This window comes from Marmota marmota, unplaced genomic scaffold (genome assembly GCF_001458135.2).
Source record: "Marmota marmota marmota unplaced genomic scaffold, marMar, whole genome shotgun sequence".
NCBI classification, from domain to species: Eukaryota; Metazoa; Chordata; class Mammalia; order Rodentia; family Sciuridae; genus Marmota; species Marmota marmota.
Genome location: NW_026000005.1, coordinates 43,364,479 through 43,382,564, shown reverse-complemented (window position 1 = coordinate 43,382,564; position 18,086 = coordinate 43,364,479). Strand labels below are relative to the sequence as shown.

At 34.7% G+C, this 18,086-nt stretch overlaps 1 protein-coding gene across 7 annotated transcripts in view; it reads right to left on the bottom strand.

The window, feature by feature from the left end:
* Agfg1 (ArfGAP with FG repeats 1) overlaps positions 1–1,621 on the bottom strand; it is a 41,909-nt gene extending 40,288 nt beyond the window's left edge. For 6 of the 7 annotated variants that reach the window (XM_015481480.2, XM_048808654.1, XM_048808655.1 and 3 more), the window contains exon 1: positions 1,507–1,621. In XM_015481480.2, coding sequence (XP_015336966.1) covers positions 1,507–1,560 — 54 coding nt within the window. In that variant the 5' untranslated portion in view covers positions 1,561–1,621. The remainder of the gene's footprint in view (positions 1–1,506) is intronic. The other variant, XM_015481481.2, reaches the window with a different exon arrangement.
* Between the last annotated feature and the right edge of the window lie 16,465 nt (positions 1,622–18,086).

Here is an 18,086-nt window from a genome sequence, read left to right as displayed (position 1 = left end):
TATACTTAAAATTTATTAAGAGGTACATCTCATGTAAGTGTTCTTACTCCTTCAATCTTAGTATTTTGAGACCAGTCTCCACTATACCGTAACTATAGACATGTTAGCATGCTTTTACTTTCTTCTCCAATGGATTGTTTCCTTTCAGGTCTATAGTTGTAACCTTATCTATTGTTGTTATATTTTTAAACCTAAGATCAGAATAATATTATTTATTTATTTATGACTGCATTCAGATTTTCAAAATCTTGCATATAATGCCAACACTCTAATAAATAAACTTCAAATCTGTATTTCAAGGCTAATTTCAAACTTTATACAAATAGTTCAATTGGATATGAATCGATATATTAGTCTAAGCTTACTATCATTAAAAACCTTCTACCCTTTTATACAATTCTATATTTTTTTATATTGTACCCACATCATTCTGGAAATCTGGTTTACTCAATATAATTTGTCACTGGCACAATTGGAAACTTTAAAATTTGCTTTCTTCTCTGAAACATGTATATTATACATCATTGTCAATTTATACTTTCTTCTTCACTACTTTAGCACCAAAAACATGTGCATAACAAAAAGACAATCTTAAATATTAACTAATTATTAGGAAGAAGGTAGAGTGCAAAATGCTTTTATACATTTTTCTAAGGGTAAAGAGAAAATTCAAACTATGAAATCCTAACATTCAACTTCTTTTAAGTCTACTAAGAATTTCAAAGATATGCAACCAGAATAATACAACTGAAGTACTCTTTCCTTTCTAGAAAATAAGACTTTCCTTTGAAATAAAAATGGTTATTATTCATTAACTGGGCTGACCATCTCACCCTATCAAGATTATAAAATATACCACTTTTCTTCTTTATTTTATTGGTTTTTAAAGTACTAGATCATGACTTTTACTAATAGCAAAACACAAAACCAAAAATAAATAGGCAAACAGAATGGAATTACTGGAAGACTAATAAAAACAAGAAGGAAAAGTTCCCCTCCGAATCTTTACTCTGATCTCCCATGACATTAGGCTGCCCCTCAGAACTCATTCCCTTTTTTTATTAATCACCTGCTAAACATCATCACAAATACAATTAAAGTTAAAAATTAAAAAAAAAAAAAAGGAAGGAGAGGACCTTACAAAACAGCCTAACAAGCTTAACACAGTATCACAAAGCCAATTCTCTTCCTTTTGTTCCCCCCCCACACCGTGGACTAAAGACTAACAGTAATAGACCAATAGTAATTTCAATACTAGATGTTCTCTGAAAACACCAGTAACATTCAACACTGCTGAATTGTGAAACATATTTCATCTCAGGTTTAAGGGAAAGTATTACTGCAGTAAACAAAAATTTCAAAGACGTTGCTGAGTATGTCCTAAAATATCTAAATATATAATACAAAAATAACACTTTAACAGTAAAATTTACCATTTTAAACAACTTCTTAAATCTTAATGAAATGACTGCCAACAAAAAAGTTGAAAATTGTAAAAACACTTACTTCATTTCCATGTTTTTGCAGGAATTCAATTTCCTGTTGTGTAAATGTTGTCATGGAGATAGATTTCACCCTGTGTGGTGGATTTAGCCCTCGCCTAAAAAATAAAATATTTCACAAAATTATATTTTTAAAATGAGATGTCATATAATAATTCATTTTTAATTAGCATATTTAAACTCAGAAAGTGTTCTCATTCCATAAACTGAAAGTATTTAAAAATTATTTTAAAACTAATAATATTCACAACAGATGTCAAACTAAGTTTAATTAGACTGATACTAAATAATATATTTGAAGATAAATTCAACTAACTACCCAAGAACCCATAGCACCAATATAACACATGCAGTATTGCAGTATCTAGAAAAATCAAATACTGCTTTAGAGTATTTTCAGTGGAGGGAAAAGACTATGAGAAGAGCACTATGAAAAGAATCTAAATTTTAATCATTTAAATATTTAATGTTTCCTAACAAAAAGACAATGATGTGTTAAGATTGGAGCTACTACTTTTAAATAAGTTTGAGGCTAATTTAGAAAACTGTATGAAAGCTAAAGAAGGAAACTTGAGGTAATTAATCAATATGTATAAAGTCCCATCTCTCCATCAATTCAAATAAGTATTTATAATAAAGAACACATTCAATCACCTCAGAGGGTAGTAAATGTTCAAGAGGGAACAGCAGGGTCATAGAGAAGGGCTTAATAACAACTGGATATGTTTCATCAACATTTAAAGTCTTTCAACCTAGAAGCCTTTCCATATGGATGGCCTTACAAAGACTTTATCTTGATGATCTTTCATCAGGAACATGAAAAATTGAATAGAAGTGGCTAATCCACCCACAAGAACTAGGATTAAATAAATCCATGCATAAAATTACTTTGGGGTCATGTCCTTTCATAAAGGCTTATTTGGTACCTAGGTTCTACAGCAGATTAATAATATTTTCATGGAATTCGTCATAATCAACTTGCAATCATCCATGCCAATTAAATATGAGGTTTAACAATATAAGTGTACCAAAGACCTTTCAAAACTCTTCTAAAAATACTTTTGAATAATTAAATATGGTGTAAAATATTCTAGAAATGCACAGTTTTAAGTCAAAACACTAAGGTTCAGAATTAACAGAAGCTCCTCAATTTTCATATCCTTCTTCTTTCTTCCCAATCCCCACCACCATTTGTCAGTGATGAATAATATACCTTTCAGGTCAAGATCTAAATTAATGTTACACTTTCTCTATTTCACATTTTGAGTGGAGAAAGGTTAACGTGGGTTTCTGTATTATTTCTGCTTTCCTTGTTTTAAATTTTAACTAATACACTGCTTTCCTTCCAGCTCTTGATAGGTCATAAAATAAGACTATATAGGGGAGACACTAAACAGCAGCAATTCTATTCTAGTTAAATGTTCAAATTTAACTGTGAAGAAACAGCTTCAATATGAATAACTTTCAAGTACCTTTACAATTAATTTGCAATCACAAATTAAGGCTCTAGAGATTACTTTTAAATCTTGAGAATACTTATAAAATTTCTAAAAGTAGGAAGTCATTATTATTCATTTAAAACATTACACTGTTTTCCAATCTATCTGCATTGTAAGAATGAGACTAAGTTTACCACTTGGGGGAAGTTTATTAGTACATTTACTATACATGTATGCATATATGCACATATATATACATTTTAATACCTTACCTTGTCCCAAAACAATTGAAGCAGAAATTATCTTACTATTTTTTCTCAAATGTTTCTACTCCTTTCCTCTCACTTTGCAACTCAGGGTCTCCTTGTTCCCTCATATCTTCTCCTTTTTCTAGATAAGTTTTTACCTTTCTATTTCCTTTGTAATAGCTCCTTTTTGAAAACAGAAAAGGTAGAAAGAAAAACTTTCCTTGAGGATCAAACACTAGTACTATAAAGGTACTATGTTTCGGACATTTTAGAGTAAAGAATTACACTCCTCTATACCTCTCAAATTGTTCAATAAAGAGAGAGCAATTCACAAAGCTAACTCTTGATATTTTAAAGTTACATTACATAGATGTAATCTCATGAATGCAATACAATGTATAGTGTATATACTTATCTCCTAGCACTACCAGGAGGTATTCATATTACCTAAATAAATGAATAAAATAACTTAGGAAACAAATTCAACCAGAATGTACTCATAACCAAACTATGAAAGGACATTCTCCCCTTAATAAGAATACTCCTTTACAGAATTTAAGTATTTGTAATACACTTAAAATTGGCTCAATTTACAAAATTGGCAAAACTATTTTGCAAGACTACATTTATTACATAAATTGATTAATCCCAAGGAGATTTTATGTGTATTCATGTTGCTTTCTCTAATTGTTCTTGTATATTCCATTTATTCAGGCAGATCAACTAAATACCCAATGCAAGAATATACAAGGATTTCTTATTTTAGACTCCAAAAGCTATGCACATGGTTATCAATGCTTATAAAAGAGGGTGGTGAAAAACTGAAGACTGACTTTATTAATCTCTTTAGTAACAGTCAGAATGATGAGTTTGCAGTGAAAAATGAATAACCTCATACACTGATGGTAAGATAAATGCACCAATTTGTGCCAACCACCTCATGTATGCCATTTGGTCCAAAAATACCACTTTGGGGAAGTTATACTGAAAGAGATATCTGAAATGTAAATAATTATGGACAAGCTGTCCAAACATTATTCATAATAGGAAAACATTAGACTTCAATACCAAAAAGGTAGTGATTATGAACACTGACACTTGTTTTAATTTTATGAGATTAAAAATTAATAGTACTTCCAGAACTACATAAAAAAATGTCTTCAAAGGAAACCAACCAAATATTCCAAAATGCTAACATTCCATTGAAGATACAAGACAAAATTAAATGGTTTTTTTCTGTTTTTAATTTTCTATTATCTTAAAATTTTCCACATTGAATATGTACTATTCTATAACTGGAAAAAATGGCAAGAAATATTGGAAAGTCTAACTGACTAGTAATGGCAGTCAGAGAATCTGGACTTTAAGACCTGGCTTTATGAATGTGAATATCAAAATGAGAAATAGAGCATGGTCTTTCTTTGTTGGGCAGCATCCCTGGTCTCCACTCACTAAATATCAGTAGGGTCCTCCTGTTTTCAGACACTGCCAAAATCTATGGAGGGAAAATCCCTGCAATTAAGAACCATGCACACAGACACCCCGCCAAATCAACCTAATAAAATTCCTTTGCATCTCTATCCAGATATAAATTCTACCAACGTTCAATCTTCTCCAAAACATTGTATACTTTGCTCCAAAGCCAACAAAAAATTCAATCTTTCCATAACTTTTATGATCAGAATAACAGAACACAGAAATGAATCTCTCAAAAATAATAACAAAATAAATATGGAAGTTGAAAATATATGTGCACATACATATAAATTAGAAAACAGTCTTGAGGCTGGGATTGTGGCTCAGCGGTAGAGCGCTCGCCTAGCATGTGTGAGGCCCTGGGTTGGATCCTCAGCACCACATAAAATAAATAAATAAAATAAAGATACTGTGTCCAACTACAACTAAAAAATAAATATTAAAAAAAAAAAGAAAACAGTCTAAGGAAAAGTGTTCACCACAACAACCAAGAATGATCCATATGATGTAAAGAAACTGGTTGGCAAAAACAAATTTCTAGGGCAGAAAACTTATTAAATATTTTGTTAAGTATTTTTATTAAGTATTTTAATTGGCACCCTGCATATTTAATCACATTCTACTTTTAGCAGTAGTATGGAAAACTAGATATTTTGAAAATGCTTCTGTCTTTTCAAAAATTTTAAAAATAAAATTGCTTTTAAAAATGAAATTTCTAACCCTTTCTGGACTTTTTAGAAAGTAAGGTTAATTTCTAAGGACCAATCCCTTCCCCAAAAAGAAAAACAGACTAATTTAAAACTCAAAATTTTCTGAAATGAAAATTTATAAATGTGAAAAATAAGTCAGCTAAAGAGCAGATTAGACATATTTGAAGTGATAATAAATGAACTGGAAGGCAAAAAGAAAAAAGTAAATACAAAGGTAACACGGATAATGCAAAAATAGACAAAAAAAGAGGATAAAATTAAGAGGTCTAACTTGCATCTTATCAATTCCTTTTCTGAATAGGAGAAAGTAGTGTAAGAATGAGAGAGAGAAACATTTGAAGAAAAATGGCTGAGATTTTTCAGATCTAACAAAAGGCACATATCTACAGGCATAGCTTATCAAAATTAGGGTACATAAAATCCATGGAAGCATTCTGGTAAAACTTCAGACACATCTTAAAAGCAATCAAAAAGAAAAGACTGAAGAAATAAAATTTGACAGATTAAATAGACTTCTCAATAAAATATCAGAATATTAACTTCAAGTGGTATAAGGAAGTAACTGTTATAACCCCAGAAAAGCTATTTTTGAAGTATGAGATGAAAATATTGACATCTCAGATTTTAAAAATCTAAGAGTCTACCCCAGAAGATCTTCACTAGAAACATATTTTCATATACCTTAAGAAAGAAAATATACCTAAGAAGTCTTGAGATATAAAAGGGTGAGCAAAGAAACTGACAAGTACACAAGGCAAATCTAAACAAACAATTATCTGATCACAATAACATCCACTTTGTAGGAGGAAAAAGAGAAATTGAACCCTTTTTTAAAAACATTATTAAGGACTCTCGTTATATTAAGATAAAACTGAAATGTTTATATTTAATGTGTATTCCTGAAAATTGATGCCATTACCCTTTATAGCTAAGCCTAGACTAGCCACCACGAGAACTCAGTGTTTTATAAATGCTTACTGTAATGATATTAGTCATAACTATTTGATGGAAGTGTTGGGCAAGTAAACCACATCATTTTTACAGGGCTAATACTGAGGTACCACCCATTCCAAATCTTAAAATACACACTTTGAGTCTTCAGTTTTTTCCAAGAAAAAAATGTTTGAGTCATTGAATAGCTTCAGTATTGATGTTTTGAAAGTATGTTCACCAGTTAATTTGTTCCAAGTTCCAAAGTAACCTACTGGTGCAGTCTAATATGTTTTTGCAGTATAATTAAGTCATATGCAGATCCCTAGGAGTGTTCGTTTAATGACCACCACCCAGGTATGACTGTAACCAGATGGTATGACTCATTCCATATGTCCACAAGTATGCTGCTCTTAACCAGGCCTCAAACAATCTTGCAAATAGCCATTTGTTCAATTCAAATAACAATCTGTGCTGGATGAATAAGAAAGCTTATTTCATTAGTTTTATTAATTGATTTTTCTCCTGCTGGGGTAAAAGCTGGTTAAAATATTTTAATAGACTATGAAAATTTATGTGTTACTAATTCTACTGGCACAAAGTAATAAAGTTAATTTGACATGAGATCTAGCCTAATCTTAGTTATTTAGTAAAATATTATATATGCTTCATACTGTGAAAATTACAACTTAAAATCTAGACCAGATAAAAGATGGCTTTAGTAAGGTATCAAGATAATATAAACTCTTGATGTCAAAACACTATGTAATGAAGTGTTCAAGATTTTAGTCTATTCAGAGCCCATCTTAAAATACTCAATGTATGTACTAAATATAGGCTACATGTTTTATATACACATACATATATACATATATGCACATAAAATATGAGTGTATACACATACACACATAGAAAAATCATAGTTGTTATTTGAGGGTTTTTTTGGGGGGGGGCGGGGGGGAGCCATAAATATCACACCAGTAAGGTCCTTGTAATATTTAGGGAAAGTAACTGAGAAATAATATTCAACTAATGATTTAAACCTCATTAAGGCACTCCAGTTAACAGCAGTTGACCAAAAAAAAGTCTTCACTACTTCTCCAATCCTCCAATGAAACAATAGCAAAGGGAATAAAAAACAAAAAACATTAACCACAAGAGACAGGGACAGAAAACAAGGAAGGAATCCAAAAACACATCAGTTTTCTAACAAAAAAGTTTAGAAGATGCCTAGCCAAACACTGTGATATGACCTGTGAACCCAGCTTCTCACAAGTCTAAGGTGGAAGTCACTTGATCCCAGGAGTTCAGAACCAGCCTGAGCAACACAGTAAGACCCCTGTCTCAAAATAAACAAAAGTGAATATGCCAGCAATAACTGACTTTGAAGAGAAAGCCAAAACAGAAGCTCCCGCAGAATGGGGAAAGTCAAATGGAAGTTGTTTCCCATCCCAAGACCTATGAAAAGATTCACTGAAGGAAGGAGCTTACATAGGGCCAAAAATCATAAGACTCCCAGTTCCTCCACAGCCACAAGCCTTCATGCAAGAGACCTTGAGCAGAGTCTGAAGGAAAGTTTAATGCAAACAGGTTATTAAAAAAGACTCTGACTCAAGCACAGCTAAGGACTGTTGTTGTGTGTCAGGCTAAAACTGGAGATTATGTGAGACTATATATACCAAATGGTCGATTCTATGTCCTCAGTCACCTCCCTGAACTTGGCTCCTAGAATAGTGGAAGCCAGGCTTTTTTTTTTTTTTAAATCTCCCCCAAAAGATTAGAGCAAATATCTCTGACAGAGATAGAACGGAAAACAAGAGGGAGGAAAAGTTTTCAAACTAAATACAAAAAAGGCCTATCACACTGAACAAAAGACCTACACCAAAATACTTCCATGAGGTCCAGAACAGCTGGGATAATATCATAAATAATCAGTAATTGGAATAACACCAGACTTCTCAACAGCAACACTACAGATTTGAAGACAACTAACCAATGTCTATAAAGTTCCAAGAATAAAGTATTTTCACCTTTGTGGATGCAGATAAACTAGACATTTTAAAAGTGAGGGCAGAATAAGACATTTTCAGCCACTGAAATCTAAAACTGACTTTCCATTCATCTTTAATCCAGTGGCTATTAGCAACGTGATGAGTCTAGGAAAGAGTCCAGGGCTGAAGGAAATTCCCGGAATGAAGACAGAAGTCCCAACGTTTACAGCTGCAACAGAGGTTCAGAAAGCAGCACTTCCAGAATGCAGAATTACCAAAAAAAAAAATATCAAAAAATAAAGGTACCTAGGGCTGGGCCCTGGATTCAATCTCCAGCACCAAATAAATAAATAAATAAATCCAATGAAGAAAACCTAACACTTAAAAACTAGAGAGGAAAGGCTACATAGGTGAAGAGGATGGGGAAGAATGTTAAGGACCAAATTCTTATCATCCTCCTTCTACAGTAAAAAATTTTAAATTTTTTAAAAATAGCAATACTATGTTAGTTAGAAATAACAAGGTAAATTGGAAGGAGGGAACAGCCTAAGAGTTCAAAGTCACTTTCTATGGTAATCAGAAATTAGGGGAAAGAATAGGTTACTGCTATGTATGTCCATGTATTCATTCATTAAAAGTTCAAACTGAATTAAAAGTAAAATATTAAAAAGAACAGAAAATAAGTTGTTCTTGCCTTTCAAAGTTAAATTCAATTAATATTTATTTATAAGTTGTTGTAATTATGAAAATAGATTCCTACAATACCTTACGAACTTTATTAAATTTCAAAACATCAAGTTTCTTTACACTAGCAATCTTTTTAAAGAAGTATCTACTAAACACAACTCTTCAAAGTCAGGACCATCTTTTTACCACCAAGAGGTAAAAAGATTTCAAGAGAAAAATGAGCAAAAGTTTTCACATTTTCTTACATATTAACTCTACTAATTTTCATACTTCCCCTATCAAAGAGCTTACAAAATATAACATAAAATAAGGAGAGGACAAGTTAGAATCTGACAATTACAAGGAAAATTCCTTTTCCTTTTCTGAACATGTTTCTCTACAACTTTCATACATCGGTGGTATACCTCCCCCTAAAGATACAAAATAAATCTATTATCTCTTTCAAGGACAGGCTTTAAATTACCAAGACCTGATCATTATGTACTGCTCCCTACCCTCCTAGTATTTTCTCTCTTAACCTAACAGCAGTTCTGGTTCCAGCAAAAGTTTCAAAGGGTTTCAAATTTCTTTACTTAGATCTCCAGTTTGTTTATGTCTTTAAAAAAGCAATCATAATAAAAGTGAGGTGTAATTATGACCTCTCTCTCTTAAAAAAAAAATTAAAGTATCAATCAAGAAGATTAATACCTTACTCACAAGTCTTTATACAAAATATGTTCAAAGTTAAAAACGATTATCATTCCCCATATTTTTTTTTTAAATTTTAATATTTATTTTTTTTTTTAATATTTGGCGGACACAACATCCTTGTCTGTATGTGGTGCTGAGGATCGAACACGGGCCGCACGCATGCCAGGCGAGCGCGCTACCGCTTGAGCCACATCCCCAGCCCCCATTCCCCATATTTTAAACAATCCAAATAAATTTCCCATCCCCACTGTAAAGTTGACCAATTAATTTCATATTTAATCAAGTGTCTCTCTAGGGCAACAGCTCTCATGGATGAAGTTATAAAAGATGTCAAAAAGAACCTGTTACTAATGGAAGTACTCAAAGTTATAAATAATTTACATCTTTATATACATTAAAGGTATTCAAGTTAGTTGTGTTCCTTAGACTATCACTACTTTGACTATTTAAATTAAAGAATACATGATTGGGCTGGGGTTGTGGCTCAGGCCCTGGGTTCGATCCTCAGCACCACATAAAAAAATAATAATTAAAGGTATTGACAACTACAACTAAAAAATAAATATTAAAAAAAAAGAATACATTACTGACTGGGAAAAAACTGGAGGGGTAGTCTTGAAGAGCTCCAAAGAAGTTTCTCACAAATCACATAGAGTACATAGAAAAACTAAAAATATCAGTATAGGAGATCTGCTTACTTTCCAAATAATGATACTGAAACAGAGGCAATGGCTTTTAAATTAAAATCCAGCAGTCAGTAAGTTTCTTAAAACAATGTTTCTTAACTCTTTGCATTTAGAAACCAATTCCTTGATACTTAAAATTTTAATACAAACATAAACTATGTATACTATATTTTATCTACTTTGGAACTAAGGGGCAAAGTGCTTGTAATCACACTGTGCCAAAAACCATGGACAAATGACTAAAGAACAAAGGTAAAACGGAAATGCCATCATATCAAGTCATACCAAGTTAAAGTCAAATGATGTCAAAACCCCCTGAATGCTGAAGAGCATTCCTAGTACTCACAGCATTGTACCAAGAATCCCCTTCTTAATCCATCTGCTTGATAAATCATGCTGCTGCTTCCCTCTGAAAAATTAATAGCTAAAGTAATGCCACTTTACACTGAAAAATCATGGCTAGAAAGCCACTCTCTCTTGATCCTTCCAACTGTATTTTACACTTGTCTGTTACAGTACTAGCTCTAGTATACAGCTTAACTGAATATTATAGAAAATAATGATGTAAGTAAAAACTGTTTCTATGTCAACTAAATGAAGTAGAGACAACTAAATTGAGTCACTAGGAAAAACTGTTATTTAACTATGGACAAAAAATGTAAGAAGACTTTTCAATATCATAAAAATCTAGAACAATTCAATATTCAAATTACTAAAAGCAAGTTAAGAGCCAAGAGTGATGGCATGCACCTACAGTCCCAGCTACCCTAGAGGCAAAGGCAGGAGGATCTCTTGAGCCCAAGAGTTTGAGGCCAGCCTATACAACAGAGCAACACCCTGTCACAAAAACAGAAAAAAAAAAAAAAAAAGAGTATCAAATTGGTGGATTCATATTCAAAGAGGTCTTATTGTCTTATGTGGTGCTCCATAAAAACACTGGCAAATTACATGTTAAAATAAAAGCTAAGCTTGATAAATAAATGTACCTGTGTGTACATGACATGCTTTTATGATTTTTTGCTTTAACTAATTTCTATGATAAATCTATCAATCTTGACTACATATAATGAGGGGTTTTATTTACAGTTCAAGTAAAGAAAATAAACTCATAGTACATAGTAGTATGGATATGCCAAATTCAAAAGAATTGCTGTTGAACAGTAAACCCATATTCCCTACTGCATCCAGAATACATAATAGCAGTTTCTGAATAAAATCTAAAGAAACATATATTGTAACTAAGTTTCTTTTAAAAAAGACACAAACATACATGTATGATACATCCATAAAGTATCTGTTCTGCCATTTAAATTCCCTAAACAATCAAAATAATTTACGAGTAATACAAGGAAATTATGTCTTTTTTTTTTTTTTTTCTAGCATAAGGGATTAGGGGATCAAACCCAGGGGTACAGACTTTTTACTTTTTGAAACAGGATCTCACAACTCACTAAGTTGCTTAGCTGAGGCTGGCCTCTAACTTAGGATCCTCCTACTTCAGCTTCCCCATCTCTAGGAATACAGGCATGGGCTACTACCACATCCAGCTTGGAAATTATATGTTCTTTACAAGTGAAATCAACTCTAGTTCTGCATCCCCACATCAAGCAAGGTATTGCAGCAAAGGATTAAGAATGTACACTAATTTTACAATTTAAAGTTGTAGGCAGATAATAGTACCTTCTTCATATGACTATCAGTAGAATAATGTCTATTCCACAGCTTGCGTTCAATAAATGGTACTAGTGATTAGTATTGTTTTATATTTTTTTTGACAATATTTAACTGTTATATCCCTAAAACATGGGCTAGTGTCTCACTCAATAAAAAAAAGTCCTATAATTTTAAAAAAGCATCAAATAATTCTGCCACTTACTATAAACTGAAATTTTACTACATTGTTAAGACATCTTACTGAATGAATACAATCATATCAGATAATCAAAACAAGAGAGAAAAGAAATTAGGACTATAAATCTCTACCCACTAGGACTTCATGAGGTCCTAAATATTATATACAGAGGTTTAAGAGTATTTGATTGCAATCAATCTATTAAAAAATTAAATACTTTTATCTGTTCAATTTTAATTAAAGAAAAAATTTTTTGGAAGACTTACTCTAAGAGTCAAAATGCCCACAAAATTAATAGAGAATAAGTTACTATCTGGCTACATTTACCTCCTATGAAATTCCAAGTTTGAATACAATGGCCACATAAAATAGCCAGCAAAATTAAGAACGGCAAACATCTGCAAATGTCATTTTTTTATTTTATCTAAATACTCAGTGAAAATTTTATGAATCATTTTTTAAAATAGGGTAATCTTATATGCCTTATTTCATATTTCTACCTGAACCCCATCCTGGAATACATTATGTATTCAACAAATACTGTCCTTTATTGTTGTTGTTTTGTAATACTGGGGATGGAACCCAGGGCCCTCACACATGCCAGCAAAATACTCTTATCATTGAGCTACATTCCTAGCTCTTTTTTATTTTTCATTTTAAAATATGGGCTCACTAAATTGCCAGGCTATCTGTGAACTTGCAATCCTCCTACCTCAGCCTCTCAAGTAACACAGCACCCAGCTATTAACACAAATTTAAAAACTGAACCTAAGGTGATGGATCCAAGCCAATCTGCACACAATGGCCTCAATTAAACACTTTGCCCTAAGTCATAAAACTAGTAATAGTGTCAAAATCTGACATTAAAATTCTTATTCTTTCAATTATGCCATGTCATCTACACATAATAAATGCATAATAATTATTAAACTCAGTAGTTATGTTATTCTCCTTAAGTCATTTTTTGGCATTATTGTTTTTTAAAGACAAAAATTTTTAGGAGCTATTATCCCTTCAATATTCTGCAACAGAGGGCTGGTATTGTGGCTCAGAGGTAGAATTCTCACCTACCACGCTTGAGGCACTGGGTTCGATCCTCAGTACCAACCACAAAAAAAAAAAAATAAAGATAGTGTGTTCACCTATAACTGAAAAAATTAATATTTTTAAAAAATATTCTGCAGCAGATTCTTGCTCCCCCAATATTTTGCAATAATGAGGGGTGAACCCACTTGGAATTTCACAATCAGACAATAATTTATTCTCTACAATGTTGTGGGCATTCTGATTATTATAGTAAATTCTAAGAATTCTAATTTCTTCAAACTGAATAGATAAAAAAGGTTTTTAACTTTTCCCCCCACTGTAAGACATGATCTCAAAAAGTTGCCCAGGCTGGTTCCCAACTCAGTATCCCCTGCCTCAGTTTCTAGAGTAGCTGGGATTACACGTGAATGCCATCACACCCAGCTTCTGAGCAGATTCTGCTGGTTGAGATTTCCATATCCTTCCAAGAATATGAAATTCCTGATTTGGGAACTCTATTTGGGGATCCTTGTTCCAATGAAGGCAAAGCAATGTGTCCAACCAGAGTACTGGCCACAGGACCTAAGCTCACCAATCAAACTGAAAGGCAGGACACTTCAGAAAATGAAGACCAACAACATAATTAACGTATAGGGCCCCAAAAGCTGGCGCAAACATGTCTGGATGAGGGAAATCTAAGCAATATCATTAAAATACTGATATTTTAGTTTAACCTGAAACCTGACTCAAATTGACTTAAAAATCTGAAGGAAATTTACACCAATAAATAAATTTCCTTCAGATTTTTAAGTCAATTTGAGTCAGGTTTCAGGTTACACTAAAAAAATCCCAAACTTGGGTTTTAGGATGTTTCTTAACATGCCATGTCCTTTCCAATGCTTCTTATCAATTGGGCACCTATTATATATAACGTATTATATGACATGTTTAAAACAAATCTACATCCAAAATCTACAAAGGGAATTTTACCCTCACCATCTCAGATATGAGAAAATGCAAACTCAAGTATTGAACATCATTCTCAATACCACATAGCTATTACTTGGAACCAGAATTCAAAAGCAGGTTTAAGAAGCTCATAAGCACTTGATCCATGAACTACAAGAAACTGCCTACTGTGTGGAACTTGTCTTTAAAGGTCTTTACTCAGGTATCAACTCTTCTATGAAGACTTCTGTATCCATTGATGCATTTCACAGAACACTCATAGAAAGTAATTATTACAATGTATTGTAACTGTATGTCTACTTGCTTAAAATGCAACCTCTGTAAAGATAATGGGATCCAGATAATTCCAGTGCTTCCCACAGTATTTGTGACAGGAAAAGTAAAACAATAGAGAAATGAAGTCCTATCTATTACAGATTAAGCTTCACTAAAATAAGCAATTATCATTATACTGGCATATCCTTTTACATAGAATGTTTCTAAAGCATGGAGCATGGAATTTAGGATGAAATTTGAAAATATTTCCTTTATATTACATATTTGCTGCAAGGAAGGTACTTTTTGTACTTTTGAAGGACTACACCGAAATGTTGGAAATCTAGAACAGGAATACATATATTTACAACCAAACACTTTAAACATATCAAAGGACTTGTGTTTAGTAAAAGCGAAACATACTTCTTAAGCTCCTATTAAAAGTCAAATACAAGCTAGGTGTGGCCAGCACCCTTGTAAATGTGACCCAAGCTACTGAGGAGGCTGAGGCAGCAGTATAGTAATTCAAAGCCAGCGTGGGCAACTTGGCAGAACCCTATTTCACAGTAAAATTCTTTTACAAAAGGCTGGGGGATGTAGCTCAGTGGCTGAGTGCTTGCCTAGCATGTGTGAGGCCATGAGTCCAATTGCCAGTACTGCAAAAAAAAGTAAATACAGTGAAAAATTTTTTAAAAAGTCAAACACACTTTAAACAAATTAGACTATTACCTGAATATCTGAACCAAAGTTGCCAACATAAGTCACTTAACTCCCAGGTTTTACTTCACTTAAAAATGAAAAGCAGAAACCAGAATATTTCCTAAATACCACCTACCTCTGGCAACTTCTGTTTTCCTGACTACACAACCAAAAAGTAACTTTAGGGATTCTCTTATCACACCATTTTAATGCTGAGCACAGTACATACTCCTGACATTTTTCTTATTTATGTATTACCATTTCCCCCATGAGAATATGTGCCAAGAGAATAAGGACTTTGTTGTATTCATCAGTACACCCTAAGCCTTCACATAAAACCTAGTACACACCCCCAAAAATGTTTGTAATAACCATGGAAAACTAATGTCTCGTTGTCCAAATAAAATAAAAAACTAAAGCAAAGAGTACACGAATGGGAACGTCCTACATTTTCCAACTTTCAGGAAATCCGTCTTCCTATTTCTTACTTTTTCTAAGTTATTACTCTTACAAAGATCTTGAGAATATTTAGAAACTCCCACTTTGTTAGTAACTTACTTTGAACCCACGATAATTAGCATATAAAAGCATCTTATCAGTTTCAAAATCATCCAACCTTCCAAATCAAATTTCACAGAAAAGAAATATTTTAACAGGGAAAAAAAAAACTTACTAAAGTTTAATGAGGGGGAAAAAAAAAACCATCTGATTCAAGACGACCCTCAGTTTTTTTTAAACAAGGTTGTCTTCCCATGTCTCCCCGTTTCTGTGCACAGCCAGGACACTTGCGTATTGATCCAGAGGTCTCACAGATACCACAACCATATTTAGAAATTGCACAACTCCTAACCAGTACCTTATTTCCATTAAAACTCTCCCCAAACTCCTCAAGACCCCCTTCAGACTGAAAAGCCAAAACCTTACAACCTCACATCTGCTTCTTGGCCTCCCGCTCCTGCACTGAGCCCCCTCCAACTTTACTCTTTTGGGACCCCCATCTCGGCCACCGAGAGGTTTCCATTCTAGCAGATTCCTAAGCGCCTGCTCTCCCACCGTTACCCGGGCGCTTGGGAGCGAGTCCCTGCCCGCCCCATCCCGCCCCCAACCCCCGCACGGCTCCCGGCAGGTGCCGGGTTGGGAACCGCAGCGCCCCGGCGGCTGAGAGGCGGGGCACACAAAGGACCCGCATGGCCCTCCCCAGCCTCCCCGCGTCGCTCCCTCAGCCCCGCGGGGCCCTCGCCGCGCAGTCCCAGACCCAGGCAGCGGCCGCTGCTCGGCGCAACCAGGGATGCTCGCCCTGGCCGCCCCCTCCCGGACCCACCGCCGCCCTCGCCCCACCCACGAAGGCTGCCCGTGGCTGGACCCTCGGCCGGCAAAACCGAAAGCGCATCCCGGACGTCGCCCGGGCCGAGCGCATCCCGCCCCGCCATCTCNACACTTTGGACCAGTTAATTTCTCAGTGTGGAGGCTGTCCTGTGCTTTGTAGGACCCAGGCCTCTGACCACTAGACTTCCTGGCCTCTGCCCACTAGACGTGAGAACACCCCCTTTCTCCTAGCTGTAGCAACCCAACTGCCAAGACACTGCCAAATATGCAGGGAGATTTAGGTGGGTGAAAACCACTACTGCACGTAGAAAACCAGATCTTCCACGGCAGGCACCTCCCATTTGTCACATGGGACTCAACTGTCACCTTAGCCAGACTGTCCCAGATCCACCTCCTTAATGTTGCAGATCTTCTCTTTTCCCTGAAGTTGCTCTCTGTCAAATTGCTATGTTTCATTTTCTTCATAGTTCCAGCTGTTGGAACCACTGCATCTTATTTAGCACTTACTGTCATCTAATATAGCCCTTTAAAGCCTAGCCCAGCTCCTGTATTTTCTTCACTGCTTCATCCATTTCCCTCCCAGAGCTGGAGACTTAAGTGCTCGATTTTTATTAAATGAATGCATGAAATGTATCTAATCTTTACATCAACTCTTTGAAGTAAGCTTGATTGTTATTTCTATTTCACCAATCAGGAGGATTAGCGGTGGGGAGCAAATAGATTTACCTGCGTATTTGGGTTCGGAAGCTAAGATTCCAACCCAGTCACACTGCAGAACCTGAATCTCTTCATTACTGCAGGTATCAACTGCCTGCAGGATGTTAGAAACCATCCTTACCCCCTATTTCTCAAAGGAATACAGGGAAACCAAGAGAACTAGAGTTCCAAATGCAGATAATGGGGATCTTTTTACAGTGTTAGCAACCATTAAAATCCAATCCTTCACTAAGGATTACAGAATAATGACATTCTGATTCTATCATTCCTGCTTCATTATTTTTGCTGAAATACTTCTGTAAAGAGAAAACATCTTATCTACTATTTGGTACAGCTCATGTCAGAGAGACAGGATAAATGTTTGATTCTTTTATTCACAAATTTTCATGTCACCTTTCAATGGAGATCATTATAAATTCAAGGATTTAGACTTATTTGATGACCTTGATGCTCCTGTCATCTCATCATTAGCCTCCTAAAGTTGGCTGAGTATTTTGACAAGACCCTGACTTAAGGTCAAATCCTGTTCTGCTCTGGCAGGGCCCTGAGCTGTTCAAGAGATGAGAGCATTGAAATGTCGAATCCTTGACGGATCAAAACAAGGCTGACTTGCCAGCCCAACTCTGGAACTGGAAGTCACTCCGTAGTCTCTCGATCATTACCAGCAAACGCTCCTCACACCCTGTGGCTCATTTCTCTATTTGCCAGGCTCCCTTGTCCCTTGTCTGCTCTCTGGTTGCTCACCTCTCCATGGTCCCTCGTCTGATTCATTCTAGAACCAGCAGCCCTGACTGCAGCACCTCATGCAGATGGTGAGTGGGTGTTTTATTATTGTGCTTTGTTTTCTGAAGAGGCACAGGCAGGTATTTCCAAACTATTGATC